Below are 16,101 nucleotides of genomic sequence, written 5' to 3'. Positions count from 1 at the left end.
AGCCCGCCAAGGCGGTGACTCTCAGTCCCAGGGGCTGCTCTACCGCACTACGCCATTTGAACTAGAAGCTACACGAACCACATTGAAAGTTGCGTCTTGACTTGTTCAATTAGAGAAAATTGCCCCAAAAAATAAAAAGTTGATATTGGTAGATATAATATGTTCCGAAATCGGGGAGAAAGAACCCTAGCCTGATGCAAAGAGAATAGCTAGTATGTCCGACATGCCACGAAAACATCCGTCACAGTATAGAAACAAAGATATGCCGAACCCAAGACCTGAAAAAGAAGAAGGGAACGCCAAGTATATGGTTTGAGAAGAGCAATATTTTTTCCCTCGCTCTGTTGAGACCAGCTCAGGTAAAGTCATAATTCCCTTCCGATGGACTACCATACTCGTACTTAGCAAGTAGCTCAGCATCATGCTGCAAGTCCGGATGAGAGGCAGGGTTCATCAAGCCCAGTACCTCTTGTCGAAAGGGATCAGAGCCATCATCCACCATCATCTGATAGGCATTGCTGGCGGTATGGTAGCGCATTGCGTCATCAAAGTTGGACATGTTCATATTGTGTGGTCCTGGAACAAAGGCACTGGCCATGGCATTTTGTTGTTGGTAGCGCCGCAACTGTTGCTGCAGCTGCATAATTTGAGGATCGAGAGGCATTGGGTTAAAGCTTGCCATTGGGTGGACTGTCCCTACAGGTGCAACTGCCGGGGTTTGGGAGTTGATAAAAGGATTATGACTTGGAGATTCATCCGGCGCTTCGTCCATCGCCTGTGGCTCATCGCTGGTCTGTTTCTCATGGTGGTCAAAGGAGTCCTCCTCCACCGGAGAATCTTCGACTGTAACCGACTGGTTGTCATCTCTTGTTCCGGGGATAGGAGGAGCTTTAAGGGTCTCTTTGCATTGTGGACAGTCTCGAATCACACGATTGACAGTCTCTTTGATCCGCACCCAATGAAATTTGATGGCAATCGCAGCTGTCGTCTTGTTGATGCCAGCGTGTTGCTTGAGATGGACTTCCTTTGCAATTTCATATTGGTGCTGCGGATCCGATACGACCTCTTTGTCTTTTAGCATCAATTTCTCCGGCTCTCCATCTTCTCCGCCGATTAACTTGTAATGGGTAGCGGCGCTTCGAAGCCGACTCTTCTCCGCTCGATCCGCCCCGCGGGGGTATTTAGAATGCTTAAGATAGTAGCGGATCTTCTCAAAGCGGTCTTGAGATACGGAGTCCTCTCCGTCTAAGCTTAGGCCCCGACCGTAGATGATTGCATCCACAAACTCTCCCGGTTGGGATTTCAGTTGGCCTCCGCCGGGAACTCTACCGATACGCTTGAAGCCCAGCGAATCCCACAACCGGCACGAAGCAACATTGGTTTCGTAAACCAAATTGAAAACAGCGTATGTATAACCCTGGAGAAGCCCAATGTTAGACCGAAAAGTGGTGTTTGGAAGATCTCCGACTATCGCAAGCTACTTACCAGCCGTGGGGCCCACTCCAGATACGCTTCACCCATCAACCTACCTACACCCTTGTTTCGGGCCGCATCTGTGACAATAAATGTGCCGTTGCAGACGTGACTGCTCCGGCCGGGGTAATTGGGTCGAATGTGAAAGCCACCAAGACAGATCTTCGTCCAATTGGCTCCGGCTCGATCCATCGAATGTGTCTGCTCCACACTCTGAATATCGCCCAGGAGCATGACCACACCAAAGTTGGAGAACCAATACCGCCCGAAGAGTGCCAGCGGGATGGGCTCGGTCATGGCATAGGTATCTCCTTTTTCAATTTCCTTGTTGAATTGATCCGAGAGGTACTTGAGCAGTGGTCGGGGGACATCCTCTGCAGAGGCAAACGGCATCAATGTCGCCACCGTTACTCGATCTCGCAGAGTGACTTGACGCGGGGCCAGCGCTAGAGGATACTCCAGCTGTTCTGAGCCCGTCGTCACGAGCTCAGAGTCGCCGTGGACTTCAGACATGTTGATATAGTCGCCCCAGTAGTGCCGGTCACGGGACTGTTTGCCATATTAGTCTGGGACTTTCTCTCCTTTCTATGGACATGGCGAGAAGGTGGCCCTGAGCAAATTGAACCCCCGCAAGAACGCCAGAACTACGGAGCAATCGACGAGGGACTTCCCCAACACACAATAGGGGACCTGGTCACTGACCTTCCGTACTGCTTCTAGAAGCTCGTGAATCGCACTTCGAGGACCGCGTGAGTATTCTCGAGTCCGGAATGGCTGCAACGCAAGTTGGAGGAGCCGTCGTCCTTGATGACTCAGCCCAACCCTTTGGCGCCTCAGAACTCAGGCCACAGATCTTGGCAGTGTTCTGGTTCGTTCTGGGTCTCCACGCGTCTCCAGTATATACGCAAGTTGGAGAGACTTGACGGTCTTCGCTTTTCCTTGCATGAGATTTCATTCATTTCATGATAGGCTCGTGTTGTTACATTCGTACTATCTACAACGCCCAAACCGTCCTCCATTGCCAACGAATTCTATCACGATCGCCTCATTGGCATTATCAGTGATGTCTGCCTCTACTGCTGTCCCGCGCGCATCGATTTTCTCGTAGTGCATTACAGGCTATACGTTGTTTTGCAGTCTTCAAAGGGAGACATTGTAAGGCCTTTTATCTCGACATTATACCTCGTCAGCTTTATATCAGTTTGCATGTAGGGATGCTAAAGAGTCGCAAGCATTGAGAAGTTGTTGATGTTCTCGAATTCGATATTCCAGCTGGTATAGTTTTCAATTTGCTTAAGGGAGATACCCCAGAGCTACAAACGGCCCAACAAAAGCGTACACGGAGCACACTTTACATGACATCTTAAAGACTGCTGCTGCGCGATAGAACACCATGCGTACAGGGATATAGCCTGAGGCAGACAGCCCGTAAGACCCCGCTGACCTGTACAAACCAGATTGGCGATCGAACCCCACTTCATCTCTTCAGGCCTTTTAGCGACGCGACGTGTCTCCTCTGGCGCCCCTTAGTGGAACTGAATTGGACACCGACATTTGCCGAGTGACCTTCTCTTCGACGCCTTGCTGAAGAGGGGCATTGAAGGACTTCTCCGGGGCTTCCAATCGCCTCATCTCTCGAGCACGCCATCTCTCATCATTGTTCTAAAGTAAAAACGTTCTGTACACAATGTCAACCGAGCGACCGCAGTACTTTGAGAATACTCTAACACCGGTGACGATAAACGCGACTACACTTTCGAACTCGCTTCAGGAACTTCGCGCTGCGGTCCATAATGGAGCCGCATTAGTCCATCAAAATGAGCCTCTACCAGATAAGTGGGGGTTCGGTGGCATGTTCAAGCATTTTCCAGGTATATTACCACACCTGCCGATTCTCCGTCCCCCATGTATCATATTGTGGCCGGGGAGAGCTTGGTGCACAATTGTCTCTGACTTTTGGCTGCAGGTGTCGCCCTTGCTTTCCTGCGTCTTGATTACCAATCCCCGGTGCTAGCTGATGGAAAGGGGTCTTCTTCCCCGGATTACCGTCAGTATGCTCTACAGAGAATTCCAGCAGAGTTTCCAGATATTCCTCTGCTTCCGTCACGATTATCTCCGGCAGGATCATTTTCCCCGCTTGCAGCTGTTGCCTTACGCATCCTTTCAACGGTAGCGAAGTCCAATTGGGTGTCCAATGCGGAACTCAGCCTGCCACAGGAAGATATTACCTGTCTCCACGATGCTGTTAACCTGGCAATGAAAAATGGTCCTATTGTTCCGCATGATGATCGAAAAATGGGAGGAGATGAGATGTTGTACGGCCGTGCCGGACTTTTGTGGACACTTTTAAATGTGCGCAAACATCAATTCAGCGAGAAAACTAGAACCGCACTTGCCCCCGTTCTGACCATGATCCCGGAACTGCTCCGTGTGATCATTGACGCGGGTAGACAAGGCTCGAAAGATTATATTCAGAAGCATGGAACCAAAGATGCACAGCCACTTATGTATGCTTGGATGGAGGGCCATTTTTGTTTTGGCGCGTGAGTAAACCCTGGTCTGAGAGATTTCCCAATAGGAGGATATGACAAAATTAAGTGACGCCTGAATTTCTGTGAACAGTGTCCATGGAATCAGTATGTTTTGAACAGCCTCAGACTATTCTAATGTTGAGCACTAACCGATATCTCTACCTCTCAGCTGGAATTCTGCCTATTATTCTCGCATGTAATCGAGATGAAATATCAGAGTATCTCCCCGAAATAGGGGAAACTATCACTGCACTCTGCAAATTCTCCATTGCTAGTAATGGCCATCTGCCAATGACAGTTCCTCCATTCAGCTTCGGCCGACAGTCTGAACTGGTTCAACTCTGTCATGGAAGCCCCGGGATCCTCATTCTTTTGGCCACAGCGTTGAAGAATGAGGAATTGACTCGAGATTATTGGCAACCCGAGTGGGATCAGACCATCTATATGGCTACCGGGCGTGTTTGGGAGGAAGGAATCCTTTCTAAGGGTGGAAGTTTGTGTCATGGCATTTCCGGCAACGCTTGGCCCTGGCTCATGCTCCATGATGCGGTCGAATACCACTCACGAGCAATTCAAGACGCTCGAAATGCATACCTGCAGCGCACCCAGGAACTGGCACTCGCAGATGTAGAGTTGAGTCAGAAGCTTACGCCAGATTTCTTTTTGTCGAGAGCTCTAGCTTTCCTTTTGCATTCATTTGAAACTCGCCCATATAACTCCTCCCCTGCGACTTCCGACAAAGATTATCGGATGCCGGATGATCCATACTCTCTGTCTGAGGGCCTCGCAGGCAATTTATGTGCGTGGGCTGACGCGTGTGCCGTTCTTGAGGCAAGAATACGGAAGATGGAATTCAGCGAGAAGGGCCTTGGCTTCGAAAATGACAGCATCTTTCAGCAGGCAATGCGGGCCCAACTTGGCTTTCCCTTAATTGGAGGCAATGGAGCCACTGGTCTTCTTTAGACAAGTCGCTCGCAAATTTTCCTAGGAGATGAAGTATTCATTTGTGTTGGGAGTGGGAAGGGACCATTCGAAATGTCGCCATGCTTCTTTATGTGGTGTTCGACTTGGTTCTTCCCGAGCCTCAGGGTTACATTTCACATTATATTGCTTAGCTATCCCCTTGACCATCTCAGAAATCGGCCCGCAGGGCGCAGATATAAGCGAAGGGATTTAAGTGTACTTTGAATTCTCAGATTCTTTTTACCTAGCCGCCAGATCGGACGCGGTTTCATTGTTTTGGGGGCGAAGGCGTTGACTCAGATAGATGCATAAGTGAAGATAGCACCTAGACTTAAGATAAGAGGATATCATTCAAGAGAGCCGGATTGATAGCCCATTTCTTTGAGCTTTTGGTGTTGGCCGTTTATAGCAGCCATGATCGGGGAGTCAAGTCTCTCGGGGCGATAATATCCCCTAATTGCACTCAATACATACATATGGGCATACCATTCCGTTAGGGTATCTGTACAGTAATGGTTCTAAAGATGTGTGAGCGTTCCATCCTCTTGTACTGTCGAAAAGAGAAGAGGGATGACTTAAACCTGAATCTGCCCAAACAGCGTGCACGTATAAACAATATTATTGGCATGTGCCTTCTGACTAATCTTTTTTGACATTTCTTGAATTGCGCGATTGTATAGCCGAATTATATACCGCAAGATCTGTTTATCCTGATGTAACTTGCCAAGGAAAACACACAATAGTGCGGACATAGCCATCTCGGACATAGCCATCTCTAGCATTGGAGTTTTCCGGGGCAGCGCGCAGATACCCAAATTGATACTATAGGACAAATAAAGCTGACACGTAGAGTTGACTTTGACCAGGAAATAGTCATTGAGATAGGATGAGAAAAGCTGGCCGCGCGTAATCGAGCCCGTTGTAACAGCCTCGGGGTAGATTGGAGGAGTTCCATAGGGCTGCCAGCTGTGACCGGCTGAGTTGACAAACGGCGTTGGGGCCTATCCTGTGACTGCTATAGATGGAGCCGAGCGCAGCAGGGGGCTCATGAGAGGATTTCTTCATCTTCTCTATTTTCTCAATCCGCTTGATAGTGAGGTTGGAATGGTCGCGCAAGATAAGGTTCCTCTACTACCAATAGTCAAACAGCTGCCGCTCCATCTGTGCCCTTTGGCCAATCACCCGCTCAGCAGGATGGACCGGCGAGAGCTAGCATCGGACCTCGTGCCTGGATCAAACTCGACAATCCCAACGAGCTAAATCCTCTTCCAGGCCTGCAGGGCGAAACCCGTCGTGACCCTGCCTCCAATCGCCTTATATTCATTCTTCATGCTGACGAAAACATTGCCCACAGTGCGGAAGCTTCATGTCGCACTATAAAACGTTAAGAGAAGAACAAGAAGTTGCGTAGCGGGTGCATGAAAAGCAACGCAAGATAGGGCAAAGAACAGAGATAGAAGGATACCTACCCGTCGCTTCATAGCAGTTACTGCAATTCTTGGAGGCCCCCCCCCCGGTTCTCGCTCCCTTGAGGACTGGAATACTGGAGTCTCTACTGGCATGCTCATGATGTGATGGGATCAATATATCGCTGACCTGAAATAAAGGTCAGTAGAAGCGGCCAAAGAGGGGGGTTCAAGAAGGCAAGACAGATTAGAAGACGCGTCGAGCCCTCCCCAGGGTCGTTACTAGCGCTTAAAGCTGCCTGCATCGTTTTAGATCTTAACCCACCAGGCGAATTGGGGGCTGACGCTGTATATGTGGATCATTCAGTCTTCACGCCGAGTGTTCGAATGATGAAGACGTGGGAAGCTTCTAACAGCGATGCTCTATGATTGATATGATTGCCAGGTGGTCCAAACTTGAACTAAGAATGCTATTGGGAGCTAGGGCGGGGAGGACGTTTGAATCCTCTGTCAATCCCCGTTAATCCCAGTCACGAGTAGATAATAAGTAAGATTGGCAGCCGCGGGAAAAGTAGAGAGTTGGTTCCTGGGGTGCACACGCAAGGTGAACAAATGTGCCGTTTTCACAAACTTGTTTAATTAGTCGACTCACTAAACAATCCAGTGAAACACTATTAGGATGTAGCAGACATCAAGTCACCCCTATCTGCCACTGAGCTGCAGCCACTGAGCCCAGCTAGCTCTTTTCGCCGTTAAATGGCCCCATCTATGATGCTTGAATCCTTCCATCCCTCGCCCGGATACCTCTCTTCACCAAGAACAACTTTTAGACCACAACCTGACTAACCGATTATGCCTCTAGCCCTACACTGATCAGAGAAAATATCTTCGTTGTCATTATCGGGATTCCAAAACAGTCAGCTACTTTGAAGTCTTACGAAATCTATATCTACTACTGTTTGAAGAATTCGAAGACCAGCAAGATGGCATCAACATATGAGAACACCAAAAGAGAGAATCATTATGATCACAGCTCTCAGTGCATACACATAGATTTTTTATTATCTATTCTGCAGAGAAGTCAATTCCACGGGACATGTGACTTGGGGGAGTTGATGTAGATGCTCTGTAATATAGTAGCTTAACTGGGCACTCCGAAGTGCTGGTCTGCACCGGGTAGAGTGCAATTCTTTTTCTTGGAATCCCAGAGCCCAGAACATTTATCAGAAGGTTGGCTTCCGAGAAGAGGGGCGGAGAAAAGAGTGCTTATCTAAATATGATCAATGGTGGGATGAAGAGCATTTGGGCCTGCTAAAGCAGGAGTGGCAGCAAAGCTGCCAGAGAGAGGCCGCATCATGAGATGTCCTGACAGTCTTTGCACGTCCACACGACCAAACAAAACCGCATTGTTGTGTAATGTCGCAGCAAATTGATGAAAGAGACCCTTAATACCCGTAATACTTTCATATTTCTTTTTAAATTCTATCTAACAGTACACAAGATATCGTCCAAGGTTTGTGTTGGTAATATTCGGGCTCTTGTTCATAGTTCAGAGGGAGGAAATCATCGTACAAAATTGGAACTCGATTATGTTAGAATATGAACAAATATTGGACCTTCCATAGAAATCAGCGAAACCTTATAAAAGTACATGCGCAGATCTCGCAGCATTTACAACTTCGCAAACCAGACCGGAGTGTCTTGCAAGACCACTTCAAGTTGGAGGCCTCGTACTTCTGCCCCTCTCTCCTCTTCGTCAGTAAATTTCAAGGGAAGCAGAATCCACTAGTTGCATGACAAAAATTTGATTATAACATGGCGCTAGAGCTCATTCTTGTGGTTCTGACTGCCCTTATCATCAGTCCCTATGAGGAGTTCAAGAACACTTGCACCATGATTACATCGCGAGCCGGAGACGGGAGGCTTGATCGAAGATTTTCTTGACGCAATCGCACCCATTTGACAAGCCAGTTCTTTATATTTACGCGCACCTCTACAATAAATGCAGATGCACAAGACCTGGAAAGGATGTCTTGAACTGACCGTCACACGCCGAGCATGCTCTCGGTTCTCGTTGTGTAAAATATTGAAAAGCGAAGTGCTAATTTTATATCTAATCCCCCAGTATAGGTTCAAAGCAATGAAAGGATAGCTCAGATTTGTGGGGTACCCAGTTCATCTTGAAGTGGTGGGACCCCGACTTCTCCAGATTTCAAGGTTCGGCAGTATGAAGGAATGGACTCTGCTGCAGTTTAGCAGCGGGATCACGTCCTCAGAACCCCTGACCTGGGATGAGTCGAGGGGTCAAGGTGGTCATCTACGGATGGGACTGTAATCCGAACACTGGACAAAAATAACCAAAAAGTACTTCAATTATATCTAATTCATCGCTATCAAGCTTCGAACAAGAGGTGTGTAACGCCCTCTCCCCAATCAACACCCTAGAGCTTCCCACAGGAAGCCCTAGCATAGAGAGTGTTTTGGAAAAAGAAGCGACTTTACTCTCCAGGGCCGGGAACGGAAGGAAATCCAGTCAGGCCGAAGCCATCGGATAACCCTCAGCAAGCCACATTGTGGAGCCCCAGTGTATTTACATCGCAATGTAAACTGTAGATGGAGAGAAAAGAAAAAGAGAAAGGGATGCAGGCGCGGGACGAATTTATTTGTGGAGAATTCCTGCGCTAGAGCCGATTAGGCCTCGGCACGCGGTTATTCCGGAACGATCCTGGTTTCTACAGGAAACCCCAGCATGGACCAAGCGTGGTTGACCATTTTAAAGGTATTTGCTTAGCCGGTTCTTATATTGACGTTCAATAGTGCGGATGAGACCCGATTATGTCAGTTCTCCAAGCACCAGGCTTGTTTCAGAGGGAAGACGGATGCCTATGCTCCTCCAGGGCGCCCTAAGGCAAGTCTGGAAGGCAGACTAGATGAACAAGGATCAACGAACGAACAACCATCCGCCACACACAACGCTGGAAAAAAAAGCCTCCCAAAGATTCAACAGATGTTTTTTTGAGTGAAAGATTGTATTAATTTCTATCTGAGATATGAGGCTATATTGGTAAATTTATAGTTACGGCGTAGAAGGAAAAAGATCATCCTCCATGTCCTCAAGGAGGATATCATATCCATCGGTACTGCCAATCCCATTGTCTTCTCTTGGTCCGATATCCGAGAAATTTTCTAATTGACCAAAGTCCCGTTGGAAGGTGAATGACTCCTTGTCATCATTCCAGAAATGGGCGGTAGTCTCCCAGCCTTCCATACTTAGATCCACACTGATTGCAGGATAGAGCTTTCCTTTGACTCCACCAGGAGTTATCCCTGTAATAACTATGTCAGTAATCTAATCTCTAAAGACAAAGTGGCACTTGCCAATTAGCACTCCGTTGTGAGTGAAAAAGACGAACTCCTTATCAAAGTTGACCCCGCATCCCACGCAGGTATCCTCTTTGGGAACTTCGATTTCTGTACATCTTCCACGGCTATAAATGTCACCGTCCAAATGGAAGCCCCATGACTCCTCTGCCCAGCCCAACATCTGATGCAGAGATGCAAGCTCATCACAAACCCCGATTGCCCAGCTCCTAACCCGGACGGCCTGAATTAGTAAGTGAGACAAAATTAGGAGGACAAAGAGATACCTCAGTGGATGTGATGAATTAATCTTGACTTCGAAGTAGTAGACATTCCCCAGACTCTCGATTGGGTACATAGGATAATTGGCACGGACGACTGCATGGGCTTCTCCCGCAACGAAACTTTTGCCTAACAAAGTCGTTAGTGGTAGCTGGAGAGTGAATTTATGTTAAAATATCAACAAACCACTGCGAACAGAGATACCAAGTCCACTCGGGTGTACTTCAAGCCCACTGTGACAATCGGTGATTGACCACGCAGAAGGTCGTTCAGGTATCGGAACCTCCAGATTAAAATTAGAATCCAACAAGCGATCTCTGAGTATCGAGCGGCGATAAAGAAGGCATGTATAGATGGGGTTCCAGCCGTCAATACTGTCACTCTCGGTCGGGCAATCATCATCAGCTAGAAGGTCTTCAAGCATAGAGAGACGGTTAGCTGCAATTGCAGCGGATAAGGCATTGCTGCGCTGATTTGCGTAGCAATCGCTAAAATTGGTTTTAAGGATTCCTAGAATGGCTCTGAAGAGCTCTGTGGAAGCTTCACGACATGACCAATAAAGGGCTCCGCGCCCTCGGTGGTCCTCTATGGTGGGATCTGCACCAGCTTCCAGTAGGCGCATTGCCGATTTCAGGCTATCAAGTATGCAGGCATGAATCAATGCAGATTTTCCTTCTATATCAGTGGCATTGACGTCAACTTCTTCGCTAGTCAATAAAGGAACGTGTTTGTCACCACCATGAAGTATCGCCAGCATAAGTGGAGTGCGTCTAAAGTCATCTGTTGTGTTAGGATTGGTTTCGGCATGTCCCAATAAGAATTGGACCATTTCATCATTCTTCCAAGTTATGGCTTGAGAGAGGAGTGGTGTACCGAAGTGATCCCAACCGGTGACCATGGCATCTTTCGCAAGGAGCTCCATGGCAATATGGTTGTGTCCTTTTCGCACAGCAATGTGGAGCAATGGTTCTCTGTTCACGTTATCAGCATCGATAATAGTCATATAATGAAGTAAAAGCTGCATCATTTCTAGATCACCCTGTTCGATTGACTCTCTGAGGGCTGAGAAATCTCGTGCTCCTTTCTCGAGGAGCGATCTTACTGCATCATGAAGCTGCAAAGCAACGCCTATGAACAGAGCCGACTCGCCCTCGGCGGAACAAGAAGTAGGATCCGCATTGGCGCTAAGAAGAAGATCAAGAATCCGAGTGTTCTTCCTGGTAGTTGCGATGCAAATAGGGCTGTCCATTCCTGCATTTGTGAAATCCACATTTACTCCGGTTTTGAGCAGGCGCTCGACAATGCTGAAAAGCCCTGCATCTGTTGCTAATTGGAGTGTTGAGTGACCGGTCAATGGCTCTGAGTCGACATTTGCCAAAGAATCCAATAGAATGTTGGCCACGGTCTCGTGATTATTCTCAATTGCCGTATGGAGCGCGCTCGTAAATTGGCCCTCGGTGGGGTTCACTTCGGCATCGCGGTTCAAGAGCAGTCGAACGACCTTCTCAGCACCGGCCCTTGCTGCCACGCAGAGAGCAGTGCCATGGTCATTAACTATTGTATTCAAATTGGCACCTTTATCAAGGAGTAGTTGAACCACGTCCGTTTTCAGACTCAGAACTGCTGCCATCAACACGGTACCATAGGGTTCGCATACTCTCTCGACCTGCGCACCGTGATCTAGGAGAAATATGACGATTTCTTTGACCCCTGCCGCAGCAGCAAGATGTAATGGAGTTGATTTGTCTTTTCGCTCCACATCAAAGTCAATCCCATTGCTGACAGAACTAAACAGGCGCAGAATTTCGAGGCTCTCTCCGATGACAGCACGATGGACTATTGTTTCTCCTGCCGCATCCACTGTGTTGAGATCACTACCAGTGTCAATAAGAAGTCGAGTTACTTCGATATGTCCATATGCCGCCATTGCTAATGCCGTAGACTTGACGCCATAAGTCATCAATGACTTGTCGGCTCCTGCTTGAAGAAGCATTTTGGTAATTTGATAATTATCATAAGCGGCGTGGAGTGGTGTCCATCCATGTTCATTTTCCCAAATGTCCACATTTGGCTTCCACTTCAGAAGCTCCCGAACAACCTCCGCATGGCCTTGGTATGATGCAATGAACAGAGGTGTGCCTCCCTCATTATCCTGGGAGTTGACATCTGCCTTGAATTCCAGCAAAATTTGGCACATTTCGTGATAGCCCATGTCCGCTGCTAGATGGAGAGCTGTTTTGTTCTCGGCACATCTAGTATCTGGGTCTAGATGGGCCTTCTCCAGTAGCAGCTCGGCAGCCTTTTGCCGTCTCTTGATTACGGCCAGATGCAAGGGAATAGAAAGGGGGGATCGCTTATTTTCATCGGCAACCACCCAACTCAAATCTTTTCGATTGGCGAGAATAGCCTCGAGAATACGATCATTTTCGATGATCATTGCCAAATCTTGATCTAGGTTTATCTCGACTCCATCGGCGATAAGCTGGATTGCGGCTACAGACGCCGAAATCTGGAGAGCCTTTAAGAAGGATTTGCGTCCCTCTTGTTGCCGCAAAACAGGGTCCTCGATTGAATTGTAGAGGGTCTGGATCACCAGTGGGCTGGAACCCACTTGTGGATGGCGCTGTTCGATAGCGAGTGCGAGTGGCGTCTGGCCATTTTTAGTTCGAATAGATCCCATTGCAGAATCAATTTCGAGAAGAAGTTTCACAAGTCGAAGATTCCACATTTCTGACGCTATATGCAGCGGCGTCAATCCCTCTTTGTTGTGTCGCTTCAGAAGTGCTGGTTGAAATTTTACCAAATATTTAACAGTATCAATATGCGCCCCAAAGACAGCGAGGTGTAGAGATGTGTTTCCTGCTGCATCGCTCACAATATCCTTTGTCCCGTGCCTTCGAAGAATTTCGGCTGCATCAAGTCTTCCTTTTTGAGCGGCAACTAAGAAGGCGATGCTGCGGTCTATGTCGGTGGTGTACATATTGTCTGCCAGCAAATAATCAATAACATTAAGATGACCTCCTCCGGCCGCTAATTGAAGCGGTGTAGGAACGTAACTATCAGGCAAAATTCTCTGGTCATCCTTGTCCGCATGGGCGTCCACGCCAAATTGAGGCAATTCTATACTTATCGAGTACTGCTCCTGGCCATTATCCATATTTGACTGGAGATCTTTCTGTTTGACCTTGGTTTGGGCCATCAATTTTCGGAGAATTTCAGTATAGCCCTCCTTGGCAGCCAAGTGCAGCGGCGACTCTTTGGCATCATTAAGAAGACCAGGGAGGTAGAGATGCCGATAATATCCCAGGAGTCTTGCAGTCGTCTGAAGGTGCCCAAACTCCACTGTCAAATGAAGTGCAGTGTTTCCTCCAATTGTTTCTTGACACATAACTTTTCCATTTTCGTCCTGTAGCAAAATTTCCACAGTTTCCAAAAAGCCAGCGCGGGCTGCGAGCATCAAAGCGTTATAGCCTTCACCATCCCTGATCAAGGTATCCGCACCTTGATCAATGAGCATTTTAACCACAACAGCTTGACCAGTTCGAGAAGCAAGATGAAGCGCGGTAGATTCGCCGCAAGCTGTTTTCTTATCCACGTTGGCGCCGTTTTTGAAAAGAAATTGGACCGCCTTCTCTCGCCCCCGACATGCGGCTTGATGCAATGGTGTAAATCCTGTTGGGCTATGGGCATCAAGATCGCAGGATTTCCATAAATGATCCATCACCTGGACAAATTCCCGGCCTGCAGCAAGCCCGAGGGCATGAGCTGTATTGACCCCCAAAGGAAGTAGCTTCTTAACAGCTTCGAGATTCCTCCCCATGCAGCCAGCTCAAGCGAAGCCTGCACGTTTGACTTGAGTTCGGGATCAAACATAACTTTCGTCAGCTCTTCAGAGATCACTTCATTGAGACCAAAGTAGCAGAGTACTTGCAGCCTTGTTCTAGGTATCGAAATCATCGATGGGCCAGCAAGCTGCATGTAAATCTCAGCCCACTTGTGGAGCCAGACGGGCTTTCCTAGGAGATAGAAGACCTTTCCAATGGCACGAGCACGCGCAGATGGATGGATACTGAGCAAGTGTCTGGGCCAGTACAAGCAAGCATACTCAACCAAGCTCTCGTCTATTTCGACGTCCTTTGGCGTATCTGGGCTGGGAATAAAAGTAAGATCAAGATAGTCCAAGCAATTCTCTAATATTTTCAGATGGGGGCCCGCATTTGGGGACTGCTTGTTCCAGTATCCAGATAGGTTATCTTGCAGGGATCTATGGCATGGTAGCACTTGATCATCGACTATCTGGATCAATGAGCCGGCACGTTGCATCAAATCACCGACAATATCACATGAAATCGAGTTTGTGAAAGACTGCACTGAATGCGTATCGTAATCGCCCATAGCTACAGCAACTCGCAGCTCGGCGACAGAAAGAGGGCGCATCGCATTCACAACCCAAGAAAGGGCTAGTTTCACCCACTCACTTTTTTCATCAGCCATAGCCAGATAATATGAATCTTCTAAAGAGCTTGGCAGCCTTTCGATCTCCCGAATGATCGCAGCTTTGGTGGACCGGATACTTCTGTGCTCCAAAACTTCCATCTGTCGTACAGCAAGCAGATAACTAGTTTTGTTGGCACATAGCTTGCTTGTGACATTGGATTTCACACTTTTCCAGACCGGCTTCTCATCGATCAGTCTCTGGAGCCTTCTCTCAACCATATTTTGAATCACAACATAAGTATTCGATTCTTGACCAAGCTCGACCAAATGGTGAATTTCTGGAGCAACCTCAAGTCTCTGCGACCTATCATTTGTGACAATTATCTTCAATTGTCCATCTGAAGATGCAAAAAATTCATTAAATCGACGCACAACTCCAACTTTAAAGTATTCGCACTCATGAATGGCGTGGATAATGCAGTATATTCGAGTACCTGAGACATGACTCACGAGCGATTTGAAAATGCTCCAGAGTGGGCCTGCTGTGAGTAGGCCTCTCTCCACCAGATAGTTACAGGACCACAGGACGTGACGGAACAATGATGGTTGTGCCAAAAGTAGCTGGCGACAAAGAGACAAGAAAAGACTCTCCGGGGTTCGGGCAGTCACATCTCCTTTATTAAAAGAGAAGCTAAGAATAATGTCGTCCCAATTATTAGAGTCCTGTCGAAGCTCGTGAAGTATGTGGCATGCAGTCACAGTTGTCCCTGAACCCGAGGGTCCACGGATCTCTAGTATACTTGGCTCGGCTTTTTCTCTCCACATTATGTACGCTGGATGCTTTGAGATCCATTCAACTGACCCAGGGAATACACAAGTTAGCCTGAGCCTGTGAAGCCTTGAGTCAAGTCGAGACAAGGTGTGGAGGAAGTGGTATGTCTGATTGCGCATCGCTGTCGATATGTCCTACGCGTTAGATCCTGCTACGATGATGGAGAGATATTCAACTTACGATCAAGGCCAGCATCTGCCGTTTTCTGAAGAAGCTGGCAGATCAGCTCGGTCTTGTCATCCCCAGCTTGGAACTTCCAAATTTCCGAATGGGTATAATCAAGTCTTATGTTACTTCGAAACTTAAAGTTTAAATTGGCTGCAGATTCGTTGACAAGCTATATTTTGTCAGTCAAGTTTCGTCTAAAGTTTTGATATATACCAACTGGGAGACTCGTATCGCTGCTTCCATGATACTCATAGAAATTGAGGATACTGAAATTCCGTGATATGAATGAGAATTCGGTCGCCAAGTCCTTTAATTTCTTTGGAAGATTTTCCAGAATGTCTAGGGAACGGCCACACTCCGGTGTGGATTCTGAAAGTAGTCGTATCAACTGATGCTCCCAAAGAGCAATACTGGGAGCGTCGTGCGGCGTTGAAAAGAATATCTGCAGATCCCAAATCAATGATGATCTAATCTCCAGCAAGCGATCAACATACAATTTTCTCGATACGCATGGTGAGAACATGATATTGTGACTCCTCCAAAGTCATTAGTAAGATCTCATACATCGTTAGTCTCCAACCAGACTCTACTCTGACATTCAGTCTCACCTGCTTTATCAAAGACCCTCCAAGGTCATGTCCCATGAGCA

General features: G+C 47.6%; 3 protein-coding genes across 3 annotated transcripts; 1 reads left to right on the top strand and 2 right to left on the bottom strand.

Moving 5' to 3' along the window:
* Window positions 1–355: 355 nt before the first annotated feature.
* Window positions 356–1,986, bottom strand: N7462_007273 (putative histone acetyltransferase Spt10; the record flags this gene model as incomplete). The annotated part of the gene is made up of 2 exons (XM_057078991.1): window positions 356–1,417; window positions 1,486–1,986. 2 exons carry the CDS (start codon window positions 1,984–1,986, stop codon window positions 356–358), a joined length of 1,563 nt encoding a protein of 520 aa, XP_056931661.1.
* A 1,174-nt stretch (window positions 1,987–3,160) lies between these two features.
* On the top strand, window positions 3,161–4,967 carry N7462_007272 (lanthionine synthetase C family protein; the record flags this gene model as incomplete). Its single annotated transcript, XM_057078990.1, has 4 exons — window positions 3,161–3,344; window positions 3,440–4,016; window positions 4,096–4,109; window positions 4,174–4,967. The coding sequence occupies 4 exons, from the start codon at window positions 3,161–3,163 to the stop codon at window positions 4,965–4,967; spliced, it is 1,569 nt and encodes a 522-aa protein (XP_056931660.1).
* Window positions 4,968–9,722: 4,755 nt separating this feature from the next.
* N7462_007271 (uncharacterized protein) lies at window positions 9,723–14,731 on the bottom strand (the record flags this gene model as incomplete). Its single annotated transcript, XM_057078989.1, has 3 exons — window positions 9,723–10,144; window positions 10,202–13,695; window positions 13,740–14,731. The coding sequence occupies 3 exons, from the start codon at window positions 14,729–14,731 to the stop codon at window positions 9,723–9,725; spliced, it is 4,908 nt and encodes a 1,635-aa protein (XP_056931659.1).
* Window positions 14,732–16,101: the final 1,370 nt, after the last annotated feature.

Source organism: Penicillium macrosclerotiorum, assembly GCF_028827735.1.
Source record: "Penicillium macrosclerotiorum strain IBT 26536 chromosome Unknown utg000007l_segment0_segment0, whole genome shotgun sequence".
NCBI classification, from domain to species: Eukaryota; Fungi; Ascomycota; class Eurotiomycetes; order Eurotiales; family Aspergillaceae; genus Penicillium; species Penicillium macrosclerotiorum.
Note: the sequence above shows the minus strand (reverse complement) of the source record. Positions and strands in the feature narration are given on the sequence as shown.